Consider the following 23,606-nt stretch of genomic DNA (forward strand, 5'->3'; position numbering starts at 1 on the left):
GCTAACCCGACACTTCTCTGAAAAGGATTCCCTGCCCGATGTCTGCTCTGGGGAACCCTAGGAGATGCAGTGACCATATATGGAGAGATACTGATCTGACCTGATGACGTGGTCCCTGCTCTCCGCTAACCCGACACTTCTCTGAAAAGGATTCCCTGCCCGATGTCTGCTCTGGGGAACCCTAGGAGATGCAGTGACCATATATGGAGAGATACTGATCTGAACCTGATGACGTGGTCCCTGCTCTCCGCTAAAGCCGACACTTCTCTGAAAAGGATTCCCTGCCCGATGTCTGCTCTGGGGAACCTTAGGAGATGCAGTGACCATATATGGACAGATGGTGATCTGACCTGATGACGTGGTCCCTGCTCTCTCTGCTAAGCCCGACACTTCTCTGAAAAGGATTCCCTGCCTGATGTCTGCTCTGGGGAAGCCTAGGAGATGCAGTGACCATATATGGACAGATGCTGATCTAAACCTGATGACGTGGTCCCTGCTCTCCGCTAAGCCGACACTTCTCTGAAAAGGATTCCCTGCCCGATGTCTGCTCTGGGGAACCCTAGGAGATGCAGTGACCATATATGGACAGATGGTGATCTGACCTGATGACGTGGTCCCTGCTCTCTCTGCTAAGCCCGACACTTCTCTGAAAAGGATTCCCTGCCCGATGTCTGCTCTGGGGAACCCTAGGAGATGCAGTGACCATATATGGACAGATACTGATCTGACCTGATGACGTGGTCCCTGCTCTCCGCTAAGCCCGACACTTCTCTGAAAAGGATTCCCTCCCGATGTCTGCTCTGGGGAACCCTAGGAGATGCAGTGACCATATATGGACAGATGGTGATCTGACCTGATGACGTGGTCCCTGCTCTCTCAGCTAAGCCGACACTTCTCTGAAAAGGATTCCCTGCCTGATGTCTGCTCTGGGGAAGCCTAGGAGATGCAGTGACCATATATGGAGAGATACTGATCTGACCTGATGACGTGGTCCCTGCTCTCTCCGCTAAGCCCGACACTTCTCTGAAAAGGATTCCCTGCCCCATGTCTGCTCTGGGGAACCCTAGGAGATGCAGTGACCATATATGGACAGATGGTGATCTGACTTGATGACGTGGTCCCTGCTCTCCGCTAACCCGACACTTCTCTGAAAAGGATTCCCTCCCGATGTCTGCTCTGGGGAACCTTAGGAGATGCAGTGACCATATATGGACAGATGGTGATCTGACCTGATGACGTGGTCCCTGCTCTCTCAGCTAAGCAGACACTTCTCTGAAAAGGATTCCCTGCCCGATGTCTGCTCTGGGGAAGCCTAGGAGATGCAGTGACCATATATGGAGAGATACTGATCTGACCTGATGACGTGGTCCCTGCTCTCTCCGCTAAGCCCGACACTTCTCTGAAAAGGATTCCCTGCCCCATGTCTGCTCTGGGGAACCCTAGGAGATGCAGTGACCATATATGGACAGATGGTGATCTGACCTGGTGACGTGGTCCCTGCTCTCTCAGCTAAGCCGACACTTCTCTGAAAAGGATTCCCTGCCCGATGTCTGCTCTGGGGAACCCTAGGAGATGCAGTGACCATTTATGGACAGATGGTGATCTGACCTGATGACGTGGTCCCTGCTCTCTCTGCTAAGCCGACACTTCTCTGAAAAGGATTCCCTCCCGATGTCTGCTCTGGGGAACCCTAGGAGATGCAGTGACCATATATGGACAGATGGTGATCTGACCTGATGACGTGGTCCCTGCTCTCTCAGCTAAGCCCGACACTTCTCTGAAAAGGATTCCCTGCCCGATGTCTGCTCTGGGGAAGCCTAGGAGATGCAGTGACCATATATGGACAGATGGTGATCTGACCTGATGACGTGGTCCCTGCTCTCCGCTAAGCCGACACTTCTCTGAAAAGGATTCCCTGCCCGATGTCTGCTCTGGGGAACCCTAGGAGATGCAGTGACCATTTATGGACAGATGGTGATCTGACCTGATGACGTGGTCCCTGCTCTCTCTGCTAAGCCGACACTTCTCTGAAAAGGATTCCCTCCCGATGTCTGCTCTGGGGAACCCTAGGAGATGCAGTGACCATATATGGACAGATGCTGATCTGAACCTGATGACGTGGTCCCTGCTCTCCGCTAAGCCGACACTTCTCTGAAAAGGATTCCCTCCCAATGTCTGCTCTGGGGAAGCCTAGGAGATGCAGTGACCATATATGGACAGATACTGATCTGACCTGATGACGTGGTCCCTGCTGTCCGCTAACCCGACACTTCTCTGAAAAGGATTCCCTGCCCGATGTCTGCTCTGGGGAACCCTAGGAGATGCAGTGACCACATATGGAGAGATACTGATCTGAACCTGATGACGTGGTCCCTACTCTCCGCTAACCCGACACTTCTCTGAAAAGGATTCCCTCCCGATGTCTGCTCTGGGGAACCCTAGGAGATGCAGTGACCATATATGGACAGATGGTGATCTGACCTGATGACGTGGTCCCTGCTCTCTCTGCTAAGCCCGACACTTCTCTGAAAAGGATTCCCTGCCCGATGTCTGCTCTGGGGAACCCTAGGAGATGCAGTGACCATATATGGAGAGATACTGATCTGACCTGATGACGTGGTCCCTGCTCTCCGCTAAGCCCGACACTTCTCTGAAAAGGATTCCCTCCCGATGTCTGTAGAAGCCATTCTATACTGTGAGTTCTGGCTTTCAAAGTATTTACTATGCGGACACAGCGCCGGGACATGCCGGGACCTGGGGGGAAAATTCGTGACAATCTCATAGCTGCCCTTGACGCGGGGCAGAGGTAAGTAAAACAGGACTTTCCCGGCAAAATCGGGACGGTTGGGAGCTATGTCGTATATGCTGTATACAGGGTCCTGGGGAGGGGGATATGATGTATACAGGGTCCTGGGGAGGGGGATATGATGTATACAGGGTCCTGGGGAGGGGGGGGATATGATGTATACAGGGTCCTGGGGAGGGGGGGGATATGATGTATACAGGGTCCTGGGGAGGGGGGGGATATGATGTATACAGGGTCCTGGGGAGGGGGGGGATATGATGTATACAGGGTCCTGGGGAGGGGTATATGATGTATACAGGGTCCTGGGGAGGGGGGATATGCTGTATACAGGGTCCTGGGGAGGAGGATATGCTGTATACAGGGTCCTGGGGAGGGGGGGCTGTTATTTGGGGGGCTCTGATCTGGTAGCTGGGGGTCGGGGTAGCAGATGCAGCTGAGGTTTTGCTTCAGATTCTCGGAATGAATATTAATTCTCCCGGAATCCCTTGTAATATCCTCATCTGTGCTAATCCCAGATTCCAGGAGCCGGAAGCATCAGATTATCCGGAGATAAAGAACCACAGAGGAGCTCCTGAAATCCTCTGCGCTGCGGGTGCAAATCTGTAACAACCTGAAAGAATGAAGAAAATCCCGGAGACGAAGGCGAGGATGGTCCGGTGCGGCCGGATGTGCCCCACGTTATTCAGGATGAAGCCGATGAACATGAAGAAGAGGCTGACCAGGGGGAAGGGGGTCGCTGAGCGGATCATCTCTGCAAGAGGAGAAACCGGGGGTCAACTGGGGGATCACACTCAGGTCCTCGGCCCCCAGAGCCCCTGTACTGGTGACCTCGGCCCCCAGAGCCCCTGTACTGGTGACCCCAGCCCCCAGAGCCCCTGTACTGGTGACCCCAGCCCCCAGAGCCCCTGTACTGGTGACCTCGGCCCCCAGAGCCCCTGTACTGGTGACCTCTGTCCCAAGAGCCCCTGTACTGGAGACCCCGGCCCCCAGAGCCCCTGTACTAGTGACCCTGGCCCCTAGAGCCCCTGTACTGGTGACCTCTGCCCCCAGAGCCCCTGTACTGGTGACCTCTGCCCCCAGAGCCCCTGTACTGGTGACCTCTGCCCCCAGAGCCCCTGTACTGTGACCTCTGCCCCCAGAGCCCCTGTACTGGTGACCTCTGCCCCCAGAGCCCCTGTACTGGTGACCTCTGCCCCCAGAGCCCCTGTACTGGTGACCTCTGCCCCCAGAGCCCCTGTACTGGTGACCTCTGCCCCCAGAGCCCCTGTACTGGTGACCTCTGCCCCCAGAGCCCCTGTACTGGTGACCTCTGCCCCCAGAGCCCCTGTACTGGTGACCTCTGCCCCCAGAGCCCCTGTACTGGTGACCTCTGCCCCCAGAGCCCCTGTACTGGAGACCTCGGCCCCCAGAGCCCCTGTACTGGTGACCTCGGCCCCCAGAGCCCCTGTACTGGTGACCTCGGCCCCCAGAGCCCCTGTATTGGTGACCCCAGCCCCCAGAGCCCCTGTACTGGTGACCTCTGTCCCAAGAGCCCCTGTACTGGTGACCTCTGCCCCCAGAGCCCCTGTACTGGGTTGCTCTTACTCAGGACACTGACGGTGGACTCTGAAGTCATCTGTACGTTCATTGGCATCACATACTCAATGGTGAAACAGCGGCCCAACTCCTCCCCTGCAACACAGACAGAAGATTATGTATATATATATATACACACATGGGGGGTGACTATATACTGGGGGGGTGACTATATACTGGGCGGGGTCACTATATACTGGGCGGGGTCACTATATACTGGGGGCGGGGTCACTATATACTGGGGCGGGGTCACTTTATACTGGGGCGGGGTCACTTTATACTGGGGCGGGGTCACTATATACTGGGGGTGGGGTCACTATATACGGGGGGTGGGGTCACTATATACTGGGCGGGGTCACTATATACTGGGGGCGGGGTCACTATATACTGGGGGCGGGGTCACTATATACTGGGGGCGGGGTCACTATATACTGGGGCGGGGTCACTATATACTGGGGCGGGGTCACTATATACTGGGGCGGGGTCACTATATACTGGGGCGGGGTCACTATATACTGGGGCGGGGTCACTATATACTGGGGGTGGGGTCACTATATACTGGGCGTGGTCACTATATACTGGGGGGGGGTCTCTATATACATTAGATACACAGTAGGTTGTCCTTGTACATTGTACCTGCCAGGAAGCAGACCCTCCAGAGCCCGGAGTGCAGGGACATCTTGATTTCGGTGCTCTGGTTTTGGGGCTGGATGACCCCCTCCTCCAGGTAGAGCCAGTAGTCAGTGCTGACCGCGATCCCCAGCAGCCCCAGACCACAGACCGCGAACACACTGCTCAGCAACGTCAGCGCCTTCCTGCTGCAGACCCCCATCCCAGCGAGCCACGGGGGGCCGGGGACCTGCAAGACAAGGACACGGGGTTACCCTGCACCATGGGGGGGGGGGGGGCGGAGTTACCCTACACCATGGGGGGACGCGGGGTTACCCTACACCATGGGGAGGGGGGACGCGGGGTTATCCTACACCATGGGGGGGACGCGGGGTTACCCTGCACCATGGGGGGGACGCGGGGTTATCCTACACCATGGGGGGACGCGGGGTTACCTTACACCATGGGGGGACGCGGGGTTACCCTACACCATGGGGGGACATGGGAGTACCCTACACCATGGGGGGACATGGGGATACCCTACACCATGGGGGGACATGGGGATACCCTACACCATGGGGGGACATGGGAGTACCCTACACCATGGGGGGGATGCGGGGATACCCTACACCATGGGGGAGACGCGGGGTTACCCTACACCATGGGGGGGACATGGGAATACCCTACACCATGGGGGGGACACGGGGATACCCTACACCACGGGGGGACATGGGGATACCCTACACCATGGGGGGACATGGGGATACCCTACACCATGGGGGGACATGGGGATACCCTACACCATGGGGGGACATGGGGATACCCTACACCATGGGGGGACATGGGGATACCCTACACCAGTGATGGCGAACCTTTTAGCAGCCGAGTGCCAAAACTGCAACCCAAACCCCCCCTTATTTATTATGAGGTGCCAACCAAAAATTAATGCAGTAACTTATTGCTCCCTGTTCCTCAACAACCTTCGATCATATTGGCCTCCTGAGGACAAGATGGAAAATCTGCATCATTTTAGCTTCTTTCCAGTGTCCCTCTGTACACAGAGAATCGTGGGGCCAGCAGGAGGTCCTCCAAAGATAATCCGGCCCTGTCTACTCATTCTCCCTCTTCCTACAGTCCCAAGTAGTGGAGTAAGTATCACTTTCATATATGACTGAAAACAGCATCTTTTATGTTGCTTGGAACTGCAGCAAGATTCTTTGAGTCCTTTCTGGTGGGCTGGGGTGATGGCCCGAGTGCCCACAAAAAGTGCTCTGAGTGCCGCCTCTGGCACCAGTGCCATAGGTTCGCCACCACTGCCCTACACCATGGGGGGACATGGGGATACCCTACACCATGGGGGGGGGGGGACGCGGGGTTACCCTACACCATGGGGGGATGCGGGGATACCCTACACCATGGGGGGATGCGGGGATACCCTACACCATGGGGGGATGCGGGGTTACCTTACACCATGGGGGGATGCGGGGATACCCTACACCATGGGGGGGACGCGGGGTTACCTTACACCATGGGGGGACGCAGGGTTACCCTACACCATGCGGGGGACGCGGGGTTACCCTGCACCATGGGGGGGACGCGGGGTTATCCTACACCATGGGGGGACGCGGGGTTACCTTACACCATGGGGGGACATGGGAATACCCTACACCATGGGGGGACATGGGGATACCCTACACCATGGGGGGACATGGGGATACCCTACACCATGGGGGGACATGGGGATACCCTACACCATGGGGGGGGACGCGGGGTTACCCTACACCATGGGGGGACATGGGGATACCCTACACCATGGGGGGGGACGCGGGGTTACCCTACACCATGGGGGGATGCGGGGATACCCTACACCAGTGGTGGCGAACCTATGGCACGGGTGCCAGAGGTGGCACTCAAAACCCTGTCTGGGGGCACCCAGGCCTTCACACCAACAGACAGGACTCAAAGCTTCCTCCTGTGGTCCAAGACCATATGCCATGCTCATAGCCATTTTAAAGCAACATCCTTGGCTGCCAGGACTACAGGAGGAGTGGGAAGGTGTGGATAGAGATGGATAAACGTTGGAGCTCCTGCTCTGGGTCCCCCGATTCTTCCTTTTCAGGGGACCCTGGATGGAAGCTACAATCCAAATTTCCCCATCATCTTTCTATTGTATTGGTGAACTTAGGACGCTAATACAATTGAAACCTGTGATACAGCAGGGATCAATAAGCTACTAGTTAAATTGACATGTTGGCACTTTGCGACGTATAAATGGGTATTGGTTGTAGTTTGGGCACTCTGTCTCCAAAAGGTTCGCCATCACTGCCCTACACCATGGGGGGATGCGGGGATACCCTACACCATGGGGGGATGTGGGGTTACCTTACACCATGGGGGGATGCGGGGATACCCTACACCATGGGGGGACGCAGGGTTACCCTACACCATGGGGGGGGGACGCGGGGTTATCCTACACCATGGGGGGGGGACGCGGGGTTATCCTACACCATGGGGGGACGCGGGGTTATCCTACACCATGGGGGGACGCGGGGTTATCCTACACCATGGGGGGACGCGGGGTTATCCTACACCATGGGGGGACGCGGGGTTATCCTACACCATGGGGGGACGCGGGGTTATCCTACACCATGGGGGGACGCGGGGTTATCCTACACCATGGGGGGACGCGGGGTTATCCTACACCATGGGGGGACGCGGGGTTATCCTACACCATGGGGGGACGCGGGGTTATCCTACACCATGGGGGGACGCGGGGTTATCCTACACCATGGGGGGACGCGGGGTTATCCTACACCATGGGGGGACGCGGGGTTATCCTACACCATGGGGGGACGCGGGGTTATCCTACACCAGAGGTGGCACTTAGAGCCCTCTTTATGGGCACCCTTGCCATCACCCCAGGGTAGAGTTTGCCAGACAGGACTCAAGGCCTCTTGCAGTCCCAGGACCCCAGAAGGAAGCTACAATGATAATCCAAACTTCTTCTCCTTCTTTCTACTGTATTGGTGTCCTCAGGTGCCTATACAATTGAACCTGTGAAAGAGCAGGGAGTAATAAGTTACTGCTTAAATTGTCGCATTGGCACTTTGCGAAAAATACGTGTGTTTTAGTTGTAGTTTGGGCACTCGGTGTCTAAAAGGTTTGCCATCACTGCCCTACACCATGGGGGGACGCAGGGTTACCCTGCACCATGGGGGGGACGCGGGGTTACCCTGCACCATGGGGGGGACACGGGGTTACCCTGCACCATGGGGGGGACACGGGGTTACCCTGCACCATGGGGGGGACACGGGGTTACCCTGCACCATGGGGGGGACACGGGGTTACCCTGCACCATGGGGGGGGAGCGGGGTTACCCTGCACCATGGGGGGGGAGCGGGGTTATCCTACACCATGGGGGGGAGCGGGGTTATCCTACACCATGGGGGGATGCGGGGTTACCCTGCACCATGGGGGGATGCGGGGTTACCCTACACCATGGGGGGGAGCGGGGTTATCCTACACCATGGGGGGGAGCGGGGTTATCCTACACCATGGGGGGACGCAGGGTTACCCTACACCATGGGGGGGACGCGGGGTTATCCTACACCATGGGGGGGGCGCGGGGTTACCCTGCACCATGGGGGGGGAGCGGGGTTACCCTGCACCATGGGGGGGGAGCGGGGTTACCCTGCACCATGGGGGGGGAGCGGGGTTATCCTACACCATGGGGGGGGAGCGGGGTTACCCTACACCATGGGGGGGGAGCGGGGTTACCCTACACCATGGGGGGGACACGGGGTTACCCTACACCATGGGGGGGACGCGGGGTTACCCTGCACCATGGGGGGGACACGGGGTTACCCTGCACCATGGGGGGGACACGGGGTTACCCTGCACCATGGGGGGGACGCGGGGTTACCCTGCACCATGGGGGGGACACGGGGTTACCCTGCACCATGGGGGGGGAGCGGGGTTATCCTACACCATGGGGGGACGCGGGGTTAACCTATAGCAGGTGTGGGGCACAATATACCGGGGGAGGGGGGGGGGCGTAAACATTTGGGGGACCATAACCCTCAGCTATAAATAATGATGAGAGTATTCAACCAGTGACTACATACTGTACATGCAGGTTAATAAGTAACGGACAACTACCCCCATCCTCCATCCTGCTCAAAGTCTACAATTGCAAAACTGCAGGATATGACACATCAGGAGCCCAATCACCAAGTGTGACAATCAGTGTTATCAGAGGGACGCAACCTGCGAAGACGTGTGATCAGAGCGGAAACTTCACACATCAACCAGAAATAATCCTCAACACACACATCACTATATACTGACAATACCCAGGTTATACCGGCCGTACATACATCATTATATACAGGAGATCCCCAGGTAATAGCGGCTGTACATATATCATTATATACAGGATATCCCCAGGTTATACCAGCTGTACATATATCATTATATACAGGAGATCCCCAGGTTATACCGGCTGTACATATATCATTATATACAGGAGATCCCCAGGTTATACCAGCTATACATATATCATTATATACAGGAGATCCCCAGGTTATACCGGCTGTACATATATCATTATATACAGGAGATCCCCAGGTTATACCGGCTGTACACATATCATTATATACAGGAGATCCCCAGGTTATAGCGGCTGTACATATATCATTATATACAGGAGATCCCCAGGTTATAGCGGCTGTACATATATCATTATATACAGGAGGCCCCCAGGTTATACCGGCTGTACATATATCATTATATACAGGAGATCCCCAGGTTATACCGGCTGTACACATATCATTATATACAGGAGATCCCCAGGTTATAGCGGCTGTACATATATCATTATATACAGGAGGCCCCCAGGTTATACCGGCTGTACATATATCACTATATACAGGAGATCCCCAGGTTATACCGGCTGTACATATATCATTATATACAGGAGATCCCCAGGTTATACCGGCTGTACATATATCACTATATACAGGAGATCCCCAGGTAATAGCGGCTGTACATATATCACTATATACAGGAGATACCCAGGTTATACCGGCTGTACATATATCATTATATACAGGAGATCCCCAGGTAATAGCGGCTGTACATATATCACTATATACAGGAGATACCCAGGTTATACCGGCTGTACATATATCATTATATACAGGAGATCCCCAGGTAATAGCGGCTGTACATATATCATTATATACAGGAGATCCCCAGGTTATACCGGCTGTACATATATCATTATATACAGGAGATCCCCAGGTTATACCGGCTGTACATATACCATTATATACAGGAGATCCCCAGGTTATACCGGCTGTACATATATCATTATATACAGGAAATCCCCAGGTTATACCGGCTGTACATATATCATTATATACAGGAGATCCCCAGGTTATACCGGCTGTACATATATCATTATATACAGGAGATCCCCAGGTTATACCGGCTGTACATATATCATTATATACAGGAGATCCCCAGGTTATACCGGCTGTACATATATCATTATATACAGGAGATCCCCAGGTTATACCGGCTGTACACATATAATTATATACAGGAGATCCCCAGGTTATACCGGCTGTATATATATCATTATATACAGGAGATACCCAGGTTATACCGGCTGTACATATATCACTATATACAGGAGATCCCCAGGTTATACCAGCTGTACATGTATCATTATATACAGGAGATCCCCAGGTTATACCGGCTGTACATATATCATTATATACAGGAGATCCCCAGGTTATACCGGCTGTACATATATCATTATATACAGGAGATCCCCAGGTTATACCGGCTGTACATATATCATTATATACAGGAGATCCCCAGGTTATACCGGCTGTATAGATATCATTATATACAGGAGATCCCCAGGTTATACCGGCTGTACATATATCATTATATACAGGAGATCCCCAGGTAATAGCGGCTGTACATATATCATTATATACAGGGGATCCCCAGGTTATACCGGCTGTACATATATCATTATATACAGGAGATCCCCAGGTTATACCGGCTGTACACATATAATTATATACAGGAGATCCCCAGGTTATACCGGCCGTACATATATCATTATATACAGGAGATCCCCAGGTAATAGCGGCTGTACATATATCACTATATACAGGAGATACCCAGGTTATACCGGCCGTACATACATCATTATATACAGGAGATCCCCAGGTAATAGCGGCTGTACATATATCATTATGTACAGGAGATCCCCAGGTTATACCGGCTGTACATATATCATTATATACAGGAGATCCCCAGGTAATAGCGGCTGTACATATATCATTATATACAGGAGATCCCCAGGTTATACCGGCTGTACATATATCATTATATACAGGAGATCCCCAGGTTATACCGGCTGTACATATATAATTATATACAGGAGATCCCCAGGTTATAGCGGCTGTACATATATCACTATATACAGGAGATCCCCAGGTTATACCGGCTGTACATATATCATTATATACAGGAGATCCCCAGGTTATACCGGCTGTACATATATCATTATATACAGGAGATCCCCAGGTTATACCGGCTGTACATATATCATTATATACAGGAGATCCCCAGGTTATACCGGCTGTATATATATCATTATATACAGGAGATCCCCAGGTTATACCGGCTATACATATATCACTATATACAGGAGATCCCCAGGTTATACCGGCTGTACATATATCATTATATACAGGAGATCCCCAGGTTATACCGGCTGTACATATATCATTATATACAGGAGATCCCCAGGTTATACCGGCTGTACATATATCATTATATACAGGAGATCCCCAGGTTATACCGGCTGTACATATATTATTATATACAAGAGATCCCCAGGTTATACCGGCTGTACATATATCATTATATACAGGAGATCCCCAGGTTATACCGGCTGTACATATATAATTATATACAGGAGATCCCCAGGTTATACCGGCTGTACATATATCATTATATACAGGAGATTCCCAGGTTATACCAGCTGTACATATATCATTATATACAGGAGATCCCCAGGTTATACCGGCTGTACATATATCATTATATACAGGAGATCCCCGGGTTATACCGGCTGTACATATATCATTATATACAGGGGACCCCCAGGTTATACCGGCTGTACATATATCATTATATACAGGAGATCCCCAGGTTATACCAGCTGTACATATATCATTATATACAGGAGATCCCCAGGTTATACCGGCTGTACATATATCATTATATACAGGAGATCCCCAGGTTATACCGGCTGTACATATATCATTATATACAGGAGATCCCCAGGTTATACCGGCTGTACATATATCATTATATACAGGAGATCCCCAGGTTATAGCGGCTGTACATATATCACTATATACAGGAGATCCCCAGGTTATACCGGCTGTACATATATCATTATATACAGGAGATCCCCGGGTTATACCGGCTGTACATATGTCATTATATACAGGAGATCCCCAGGTTATACCGGCTGTACATATATAATTATATACAGGAGATCCCCAGGTTATACCGGCTGTACATATATCACTATATACAGGAGATCCCCAGGTTATACCGGCTGTACATATATCATTATATACAGGAGATCCCCGGGTTATACCGGCTGTACATATATCACTATATACAGGAGATCCCCAGGTTATACCGGCTGTACATATATCATTATATACAGGAGATCCCCAGGTTATACCGGCTGTACATATATCACTATATACAGGAGATCCCCAGGTTATACCGGCTGTACATATATCACTATATACTGACAATACCCAGGTTATACCGGCTGTACATATATCATTATATACAGGAGATCCCCAGGTTATACCGGCTGTACATATATCATTATATACAGGAGATCCCAAGGTTATACCAGCTGTACATATATCATTATATACAGGAGATCCCCAGGTTATACCGGCTGTACATATATCATTATACACAGGAGATCCCCAGGTTATACCGGCTGTACATATATCATTATATACAGGAGATCCCCAGGTTATACCAGCTGTACATATATCATAATATACAGGAGATCCCCAGGTTATACCGGCTGTACATATATAATTATACACAGGAGATCCCCAGGTTATACCAGCTGTACATATATCATTATATACAGGAGATCCCCAGGTTATACCGGCTGTACATATATCATTATATACAGGAGATCCCCAGGTTATACCAGCTGTACATATACCATTATATACAGGAGATCCCCAGGTTATACCGGCTGTACATATATCATTATATACAGGAGATCCCCAGGTTATACCAGCTGTACATATATCATTATATACAGGAGATCCCCAGGTTATACCGGCTGTACATATATCATTATATACAGGAGATCTCCAGGTTATACCGGCTGTACATATATCATTATATACAGGAGATCCCCAGGTTATACCGGCTGTACATATATCATTATATACAGGAGATCCCCAGGTTATACCGGCTGTACATATATCATTATATACAGGAGATCCCCAGGTTATACCGGCTGTACATATATCATTATATACAGGAGATCCCCAGGTTATACCGGCTGTACATATATCATTATATACAGGAGATCCCAATGTTATACCGGCTGTACATATATCATTACATACAGGAGATCCCCAGGTTATACCAGCTGTACATATATCATTATATACAGGAGATCCCCAGGTTATACCGGATGTACAGATATCATTATATACAAGAGATCCCCAGGTTATACCGGATGTACAGATATCATTATATACAGGAGATCCCCAGGTTATACCGGCTGTACATATATCACTATATACAGAGGATCCCCAGGTTATACCGGCTGTACATATATCATTATATACAGGAGATCCCCAGGTTATACCGGCTGTACATATATCATTATATACAGGAGATCCCCAGGTTATACCGGCTGTACATATATCATTATATACAGGAGATCCCCAGGTTATACCGGCTGTACATATATCATTATATACAGGAGATCCCCAGGTTATACCGGCTGTACATATATCATTATATACAGGGGATCCCCAGGTTATACCGGATGTACAGATATCATTATATACAGGAGATCCCCAGGTTATACCGGCTGTACATATATCACTATATACAGGAGATCCCCAGGTTATACCGGCTGTACATATATCATTATATACAGGAGATCCCCAGGTTATACCGGCTGTACATATATCATTATATACAGGGGATCCCCAGGTTATACCGGATGTACAGATATCATTATATACAGGAGATCCCCAGGTTATACCGGCTGTACATATATCACTATATACTGACAATACCCAGGTTATACCGGCTGTACATATATCATTATATACAGGAGATCCCCAGGTTATACCGGCTGTACATATATCATTATATACAGGAGATCCCCAGGTTATACCGGCTGTACATATATCATTATATACAGGAGATCCCCAGGTTATACCGGCTGTACATATATCATTATATACAGGAGATCCCCAGGTTATACCGGCTGTACATATATCATTATACACAGGAGATCCCCAGGTTATACCGGCTGTACATATATCATTATACACAGGAGATCCCCAGGTTATACCGGCTGTACATATATCATTATATACAGGAGATCCCCAGGTTATACCGGCTGTACATATATCATTATATACAGGAGATCCCCACGTTATACCAGCTGTACATATATCACTATATACAGGAGATCCCCAGGTTATACCGGCTGTACATATATCATTATATACAGGAGATCTCCAGGTTATACCGGCTGTACATATATCATTATATACAGGAGATCCCCAGGTTATACGGGCTGTACATATATCATTATATACAGGAGATCCCCAGGTTATACCGGCTGTACATATATCATTATATACAGGAGATGCCCAGGTTATACCGGCTGTACATATATCATTATATACAGGAGATCCCCAGGTTATACCGGCTGTACATATATCATTATATACAGGAGATCCCCAGGTTATACCGGCTGTACATATATCATTATATACAGGAGATCTCCAGGTTATACCGGCTGTACATATATCATTATATACAGGAGATCCCCAGGTTATACCGGCTGTACATATATCATTATATACAGGAGATGCCCAGGTTATACCGGCTGTACATATATCATTATATACAGGAGATCCCCAGGTTATACCGGCTGTACATATATCATTATATACAGGAGATCCCCAGGTTATACCGGCTGTACACATATAATTATACACAGGAGATCCCCAGGTTTTACCGGCTGTACACATATCATTATATACAGGAGATCCCCAGGTTATACCGGCTGTACATATATCATTATATACAGGAGATCCCCAGGATATACCGGCTGTACATATATCATTATATACAGGAGATCCCCAGGTTATACCGGCTGTACATATATCATTAAATACAGGAGATCCCCAGGTTATACCGGCTGTACATATATCATTATATACAGGAGATCTCCAGGTTATACCGGCTGTACATATATCATTATATACAGGAGATCCCCAGGTTATACCGGCTGTACATATATCATTATATACAGGAGATCCCCAGGTTATACCGGCTGCACATATATCACTATATACAGGAGATCCCCAGGTTATACCGGCTGTACATATATCATTATATACAGGAGATCCCCAGGTTATACCGGCTGTACATATATCATTATATACAGGAGATCCCCAGGTTATACCGGCTGTACATATATCATTATATACAGGAGATCCCCAGGTTATACCGGCTGTACATATATCATTATATACAGGAGATCCCCAGGTTATACCAGCTGTACATATATCATTATATACAGGAGATCCCCAGGTTATACCGGCTGTACATATATCACTATATACAGGAGATCCCCAGGTTATACCGGCTGTACATATATCATTATATACAGCAGATCACCAGGTTATACCGGCTGTACATATATCATTATATACAGGAGATCCCCAGGTTATACCGGCTGTACATATACCATTATATACAGGAGGCCCCCAGGTTATACCGGCTGTACATATATCACTATATACAGGAGATCCCCAGGTTATACCGGCTGTACATATACCATTATATACAGGAGATCCCCAGGTTATACCGGCTGTCTATATATCATTATATACAGGAGATACCCAGGTTATACCGGCTGTCTATATATCATTATATACAGGAGATCCCCAGGTTATACCGGCTGTACATATATCATTATATACAGGAGATCCCCAGGTTATACCGGCTGTACATATATCATTATATACAGGAGATCCCCAGGTTATACCAGCTGTACATATATCATTATATACAGGAGATCCCCAAGTTATACCGGCTGTACATATATCATTATATACAGGAGATCCCCAGGTTATACCGGCTGTACATATATCATTATATACAGGAGATCCCCAGGTTATACCGGCTGTACATATACCATTATATACAGGAGGCCCCCAGGTTATACCGGCTGTACATATATCACTATATACAGGAGATCCCCAGGTTATACCGGCTGTACATATATCATTATATACAGGAGATCCCAGGTTATACCGGCTGTACATATATCATTATATACAGGAGATCCCCAGGTTATACCGGCTGTACATATATCATTATATACAGGAGATCCCCAGGTTATACCGGCTGTACATATACCATTATATACAGGAGGCCCCCAGGTTATACCGGCTGTACATATATCACTATATACAGGAGATCCCCAGGTTATACCGGCTGTACATATATCATTATATACAGGAGATCCCAGGTTATACCGGCTGTACATATATCATTATATACAGGAGATCCCCAGGTTATACCGGCTGTACATATATCATTATATACAGGGGATCCCCAGGTTATACCGGCTGTACATATATCATTATATACAGGAGATCCCAGGTTATACCGGCTGTACATATATCACTATATACAGGAGATCCCAGGTTATACCGGCTGTACATATATCATTATATACAGGAGATCCCAGGTTATACCAGCTGTAAATATATCTGGGGTCTGGTCTGGGGTCTGTAGTTATTCTGGGGTCCGGTCTGGGGTCTATAGTTATTCTGGGGTCTGGTCTGGGGTCTGTAGTTATTCTGGGCTCCGGTCTGGGGGTCTGTAGTTATTCTGGGGTCTGGTCTGGGGTCTGTAGTTATTCTGGGGTCTGGTCTGGGGGTCTGTAGTTATTCTGGGTTTTGGTGTCTGTAGTTATTCTGGGGTCTGGTCTGGGGTCTGTAGTTATTCTGGGGTCTGGTCTGGGGTCTGTAGTTATTCTGGGGTCCGGTCTGGGGTCTATAGTTATTCTGGGGTCTGGTCTGGGGTCTGTAGTTATTCTGGGCTCCGGTCTGGGGGTCTGTAGTTATTCTGGGGTCTGGTCTGGGGTCTGTAGTTATTCTGGGGTCTGGTCTGGGGGTCTGTAGTTATTCTGGGGTCTGGTCTGGGGGTCTGTAGTTATTCTGGGGTCTGGTCTGGGGTCTGTAGTTATTCTGGGGTCCGGTCTGGGGTCTGTAGTTATTCTGGGATCAGGTCTGGGGTCTGTAGTTATTCTGGGGTCTGGTCTGGGGTCTGTAGTTATTCTGGGGTCTGGTCTGGGGTCTGTAGTTATTCTGGGGTCTGGTCTGGGGGTCTGTAGTTATTCTGGGGTCTGTAGTTATTCTGGGGTCTGGTCTGGGGGTCTGTAGTTATTCTGAGGTCTGGTCTGGGGTCTGTAGTTATTCTGGGGTCCGATCTGGGGTCTGTAGTTATTCTGGGGTCCGGTCTGGGGTCTATAGTTATTCTGGGGTCTGTAGTTATTCTGGGGTCTGGTCTGTGGTCTGTAGTTATTCTGGGGTCTGGTCTGGGGGTCTGTAGTTATTCTGGGGTCCGGTCTGGGGGTCTGTAGTTATGCTGGGGTCTGGTCTGGGGGTCTGTAGTTATTCTGGGGTCTGGTCTGGGGTCTGTAGTTATTCTGGGGTCTGGTCTCAGGCCTGTAGTTATTCTGGGGTCCGGTCTGGGGGTCTGTAGTTATGCTGGGGTCTGGTCTGGGGGTCTGTAGTTATTCTGGGGTCTGGTCTGGGGTCTGTAGTTATTCTGGGGTCTGGTCTCAGGCCTGTAGTTATTCTGGGGTCTGGTCTGGGGTCTGTAGTTATTCTGGGGTCCGGTCTGGGGTCTGTAGTTATTCTGGGGTCCGGTCTGGGGTCTATAGTTATTCTGGGGTCTGGTCTGGGGTCTGTAGTTATTCTGGGCTCCGGTCTGGGGGTCTGTAGTTATTCTGGGGTCTGGTCTGGGGTCTGTAGTTATTCTGGGGTCTGGTCTGGGGGTCTGTAGTTATTCTGGGGTCTGGTCTGGGGGTCTGTAGTTATTCTGGGGTCTGGTCTGGGGTCTGTAGTTATTCTGGGGTCCGGTCTGGGGTCTGTAGTTATTCTGGGATCAGGTCTGGGGTCTGTAGTTATTCTGGGGTCTGGTCTGGGGTCTGTAGTTATTCTGGGGTCTGGTCTGGGGTCTGTAGTTATTCTGGGGTCTGGTCTGGGGGTCTGTAGTTATTCTGGGGTCTGTAGTTATTCTGGGGTCTGGTCTGGGGGTCTGTAGTTATTCTGAGGTCTGGTCTGGGGTCTGTAGTTATTCTGGGGTCCGATCTGGGGTCTGTAGTTATTCTGGGGTCCGGTCTGGGGTCTATAGTTATTCTGGGGTCTGTAGTTATTCTGGGGTCTGGTCTGTGGTCTGTAGTTATTCTGGGGTCTGGTCTGGGGGTCTGTAGTTATTCTGGGGTCCGGTCTGGGGGTCTGTAGTTATGCTGGGGTCTGGTCTGGGGGTCTGTAGTTATTCTGGGGTCTGGTCTGGGGTCTGTAGTTATTCTGGGGTCTGGTCTCAGGCCTGTAGTTATTCTGGGGTCTGGTCTGGGGTCTGTAGTTATTCTGGGGTCCGGTCTGGGGTCTATAGTTATTCTGGGGTCTGGTCTGGGGTCTGTAGTTATTCTGGGGTCTGGTCTGGGGGTCTGTAGTTATTCTGGGGTCCGGTCTGGGGTCTGTAGTTATTCTGGGGTCTGGTCTGGGGTCTGTAGTTATTCTGGGGTCTGGTCTGGGGTCTGTAGTTATTCTGGGGTCGGGTCTGGGGGTCTGTAGTTATTCTGGGGTCTGGTCTGGGGGTCTGTAGTTATTCTGGGGTCTGGTCTGGGGGTCTGTAGTTATTCTGGGGTCTGGTCTGGGGTCTGTAGTTATTCTGGGATCAGGTCTGGGGTCTGTAGTTATTCTGGGGTCTGGTCTGGGGTCTGTAGTTATTCTGGGGTCTGGTCTGGGGGTCTGTAGTTATTCTGGGGTCTGGTCTGGGGTCTGTAGTTATTCTGGGGTCTGGTCTGGGGGTCTGTAGTTATTCTGGGGTCTGGTCTGGGGTCTGTAGTTATTCTGGGGTCTGGTCTGGGGTCTGTAGTTATTCTGGGGTCTGGTCTGGGGTCTGTAGTTATTCTGGGGTCTGGTCTGGGGTCTGTAGTTATTCTGGGGTCTGGTCTGGGGGTCTGTAGTTATTCTGGGGTCTGTAGTTATTCTGGGGTCTGGTCTGGGGGTCTGTAGTTATTCTGAGGTCTGGTCTGGGGTCTGTAGTTATTCTGGGGTCCGATCTGGGGTCTGTAGTTATTCTGGGGTCCGGTCTGGGGTCTATAGTTATTCTGGGGTCTGTAGTTATTCTGGGGTCTGGTCTGTGGTCTGTAGTTATTCTGGGGTCTGGTCTGGGGGTCTGTAGTTATTCTGGGGTCCGGTCTGGGGTCTGTAGTTATTCTGGGGTCCGGTCTGGGGGTCTGTAGTTATGCTGGGGTCTGGTCTGGGGGTCTGTAGTTATTCTGGGGTCTGGTCTGGGGTCTGTAGTTATTCTGGGGTCTGGTCTCAGGCCTGTAGTTATTCTGGGGTCTGGTCTGGGGTCTGTAGTTATTCTGGGGTCCGGTCTGGGGTCTATAGTTATTCTGGGGTCTGGTCTGGGGTCTGTAGTTATTCTGGGGTCTGGTCTGGGGGTCTGTAGTTATTCTGGGGTCCGGTCTGGGGTCTGTAGTTATTCTGGGGTCTGGTCTGGGGTCTGTAGTTATTCTGGGGTCTGGTCTGGGGTCTGTAGTTATTCTGGGGTCGGGTCTGGGGGTCTGTAGTTATTCTGGGGTCTGGTCTGGGGGTCTGTAGTTATTCTGGGGTCTGGTCTGGGGGTCTGTAGTTATTCTGAGGTCTGGTCTGGGGGTCTGTAGTTATTCTGGGGTCGGGTCTGGGGGTCTGTAGTTATTCTGGGGTCTGGTCTGGGGGTCTGTAGTTATTCTGGGGTCTGGTCTGGGGGTCTGCCGTTATTCTAGGGTCTGGTCTGGGGTCTGTAGTTATTCTGGGGTCTGTAGTTATTCTGGGGTCTGGTCTGGGGGTCTGTAGTTATTCTGGGGTCTGGTCTGGGGGTCTGTAGTTATTCTGGGGTCTGGTCTGGGGTCTGTAGTTATTCTGTGGTAGGGTCTGGGATCTGTAGTTATTCTGGGGTCTGGGGTCTGTAGTTATTATGGGGTCTGGTCTGGGGGTCTGTAGTTATTCTGCGGTCCAGTTTGGGGTCTGTAGTTATTCTGGAGTCCGGTCTGGGGTCTGTAGTTATTCTGTGGTCCGGTCAGGGGTCTGTAGTTATTCTGGGGTCCGGTCTGGGGGTCTGTAGTTATTCCGGGGTCCAGTCTGGGGGTCTGTAGTTATTCTGGGGTCTGTAGTTATTCTGGGGTCTGGTCTGGGGGTCTGTAGTTATTCTGCGGTCCAGTTTGGGGTCTGTAGTTATTCTGGAGTCCGGTCTGGGGTCTGTAGTTATTCTGGGGTCCGGTCTGGGGTCTGTAGTTATTCTGGGGTCCGGTCTGGGGGTCTGTAGTTATTCCGGGGTCCAGTCTGGGGGTCTGTAGTTATTCTGGGGTCTGTAGTTATTCTGGGGTCTGGTCTGGGGGTCTGTAGTTATTCTGCGGTCCAGTTTGGGGTCTGTAGTTATTCTGGAGTCCGGTCTGGGGTCTGTAGTTATTCTGTGGTCCGGTCAGGGGTCTGTAGTTATTCTGGGGTCTGTAGTTATTCTGTGGTCTGTAGTTATTCTGGGGTCCGGTCTGGAGGTCTGTAGTTATTCTGGGGTCTGGTCTGGGGTCTGTAGTTATTCTGGGGTCCGGTCTGGAGGTCTGTAGTTATTCTGGGGTCCGGTCTGGAGGTCTGTAGTTATTCTGGGGGTCTGTAGTTATTCTGGGGTCTGGTCTGGGGGTCTGTAGTTATTCTGGGGTCCGGTCTGGGGGTCTGTAGTTATTCTGGGGTCTGGTCTGGGGTCTGTAGTTATTCTGGGGTCCGGTCTGGGGTCTGTAGTTATTCTGGGGGTCTGTAGTTATTCTGGGGGTCTGTAGTTATTCTGAGGGTCTGTAGTTATTCTGGGGGTCTGTAGTTATTCTGGGGGTCTGTAGTTATTCTGGGGGTCTGTAGTTATTCTGGGGGTCTGTAGTTATTCTGGGGTCTGGTCTGGGGTTCTGTAGTTATTCTGGGGTCCGGTCTGGGGGTCTGTAGTTATTCTGGGGTCTGGTCTCAGGCCTGTAGTTATTCTGGGGTCCGGTCTGGGGTCTGTAGTTATTCTGGGGTCTGGTCTGGGGTCTGTAGTTATTCTGGGGTCTGGTCTGGGGGTCTGTAGTTATTCTGGGGTCCGGTCTGGGGGTCTGTAGTTATTCTGGGGTCCGGTCTGGGTTTCTGTAGTTATTCTGGGGTCCGGTCTGGGGGTCTGTAGTTAGTCTGGGGTCTGGTCTGGGGGTCTGTAGTTATTCTGGGGTCCGGTCTGGGGGTCTGTAGTTATTCTGGGGTCTGGTCTGGGGTCTGTAGTTATTCTGGGGGTCTGTAGTTATTCTGGGGGTCTGTAGTTATTCTGAGGGTCTGTAGTTATTCTGGGGTCCGGTCTGGGGGTCTGTAGTTATTCTGGGGTCTGTAGATATTCTGGGGTCTGGTCTGGGGTCTGTAGTTATTCTGGGGTCTGGTCTGGGGTCTGTAGTTATTCTGGGGTCCGGTCTGGGGTCTGTAGTTATTCTGGGGTCCGGTCTGGGGGTCTGTAGTTATTCTGGGGTCCTGTACACCAAACATTCCTCATACTCAACTACTAGAACTCATACTACATATCCCACTGATTTTAGCTACTACACCCATCATCCATAGTACTCATGACATACTACACCCATCATCCATAGTACTCATGACATACTACACCCATCATCCCTCTTGCCGCGGTTGCATTGGATGTTTCTGGGTCCAGTGTGTGAGACCCTCATCATGCACAGGGGTCACCGGGTGCCCACTTACCTGTGTGTACTGGGGGGCGCTCACAAGTAACTTCCCGGGTGTCCTGGTCAGTGTCAGGCAGCAGCTCAGCGGGTGGGGGGTCCCCAATGTCCCTGTAGCCTCTGGGCAGACGGCAGGATGAGGCGTCTCTGTGGCACGAGAGATGGAGAGGTCTGTGAGATGCCACCCAGAGAACACAGGGAGAGGAGGGAGAGGAGGCTCAGCCCCTCCAGCAGCTCAGCCTCCTATTATATCCGAGGAGGGGGACAGACAATGGGACGCTCCAGACTGAGGAGGGGGCTGCATACACTGGTGATATCGGGGAGGGGGCTGCATACACTGGTGATATCGGGGAGGGGGCTGTATACACTGGTGATGCCGGGGAGGGGGCTGCATACACTGGTGATGCCGGGGAGGGGGCTGCATACACTGGTGATACAGGGGAGGGGGCTGCATACACTGGTGATATCGGGGAGGGGGCTGCATACACTGGTGATATCGGGGAGGGGGCTGCATACACTGGTGATGCCGGGGAGGGGGCTGCATACACTGGTGATGCCGGGGAGGGGGCTGCATACACTGGTGATGCCGGGGAGGGGGCTGCATACACTGGTGATATCGGGGAGGGGGCTGCATACACTGGTGATATCGGGGAGGGGGCTGCATACACTGGTGATGCCGGGGAGGGGGCTGCATACACTGGTGATGCCGGGGAGGGGGCTGCATACACTGGTGATGCCGGGGAGGGGGCTGCATACACTGGTGATATCGGGGAGGGGGCTGTATACACTGGTGATGCCGGGGAGGGGGCTGCATACACTGGTGATGCCGGGGAGGGGGCTGCATACACTGGTGATACAGGGGAGGGGGCTGTATACACTGGTGATACAGGGGAGGGGGCTGCATACACTGGTGATACAGGGGAGGGGGCTGTATACACTGGTGATACAGGGGAGGGGGCTGCATACACTGGTGATACAGGGGAGGGGGCTGCATACACTGGTGATATCGGAGAGGGGGCTGCATACACTGGTGATGCCGGGGAGGGGGCTGCATACACTGGTGATACAGGGGAGGGGGCTGTATACACTGGTGATACAGGGGAGGGGGCTGTATACACTGGTGATGCCGGGGAGGGGGCTGTATACACTGGTGATACAGGGGAGGGGGCTGTATACACTGGTGATGCCGGGGAGGGGGCTGCATACACTGGTGATATCGGAGAGGGGGCTGCATACACTGGTGAT

At 50.9% G+C, this 23,606-nt stretch overlaps 1 protein-coding gene across 3 annotated transcripts in view; it reads right to left on the reverse strand.

Annotated features, from left to right (window-relative positions):
- The window catches only part of CACNG5 (calcium voltage-gated channel auxiliary subunit gamma 5), a 44,778-nt gene extending 22,129 nt beyond the window's left edge, over positions 1–22,649 (reverse strand). For 2 of the 3 annotated variants that reach the window (XR_011847869.1, XM_072112810.1), the window contains exons 1-4: positions 22,381–22,646; positions 5,018–5,240; positions 4,391–4,477; positions 3,417–3,557 (exon numbers count right to left, since the gene is read on the reverse strand). Coding sequence is in view for 2 of the 3 variants with exons in the window: in XM_072112810.1 (XP_071968911.1) it covers positions 3,417–3,557; positions 4,391–4,477; positions 5,018–5,213 (424 nt within the window). In the remaining variant the exon portion in view is untranslated. Of the gene's footprint in view, positions 1–3,416; positions 3,558–4,390; positions 4,478–5,017; positions 5,241–22,380 lie in introns of all 3 variants that reach the window. The other variant, XM_072112811.1, reaches the window with a different exon arrangement.
- Between the last annotated feature and the right edge of the window lie 957 nt (positions 22,650–23,606).

This window comes from Engystomops pustulosus, chromosome 6 (genome assembly GCF_040894005.1).
Source record: "Engystomops pustulosus chromosome 6, aEngPut4.maternal, whole genome shotgun sequence".
Taxonomy (NCBI): domain Eukaryota; kingdom Metazoa; phylum Chordata; class Amphibia; order Anura; family Leptodactylidae; genus Engystomops; species Engystomops pustulosus.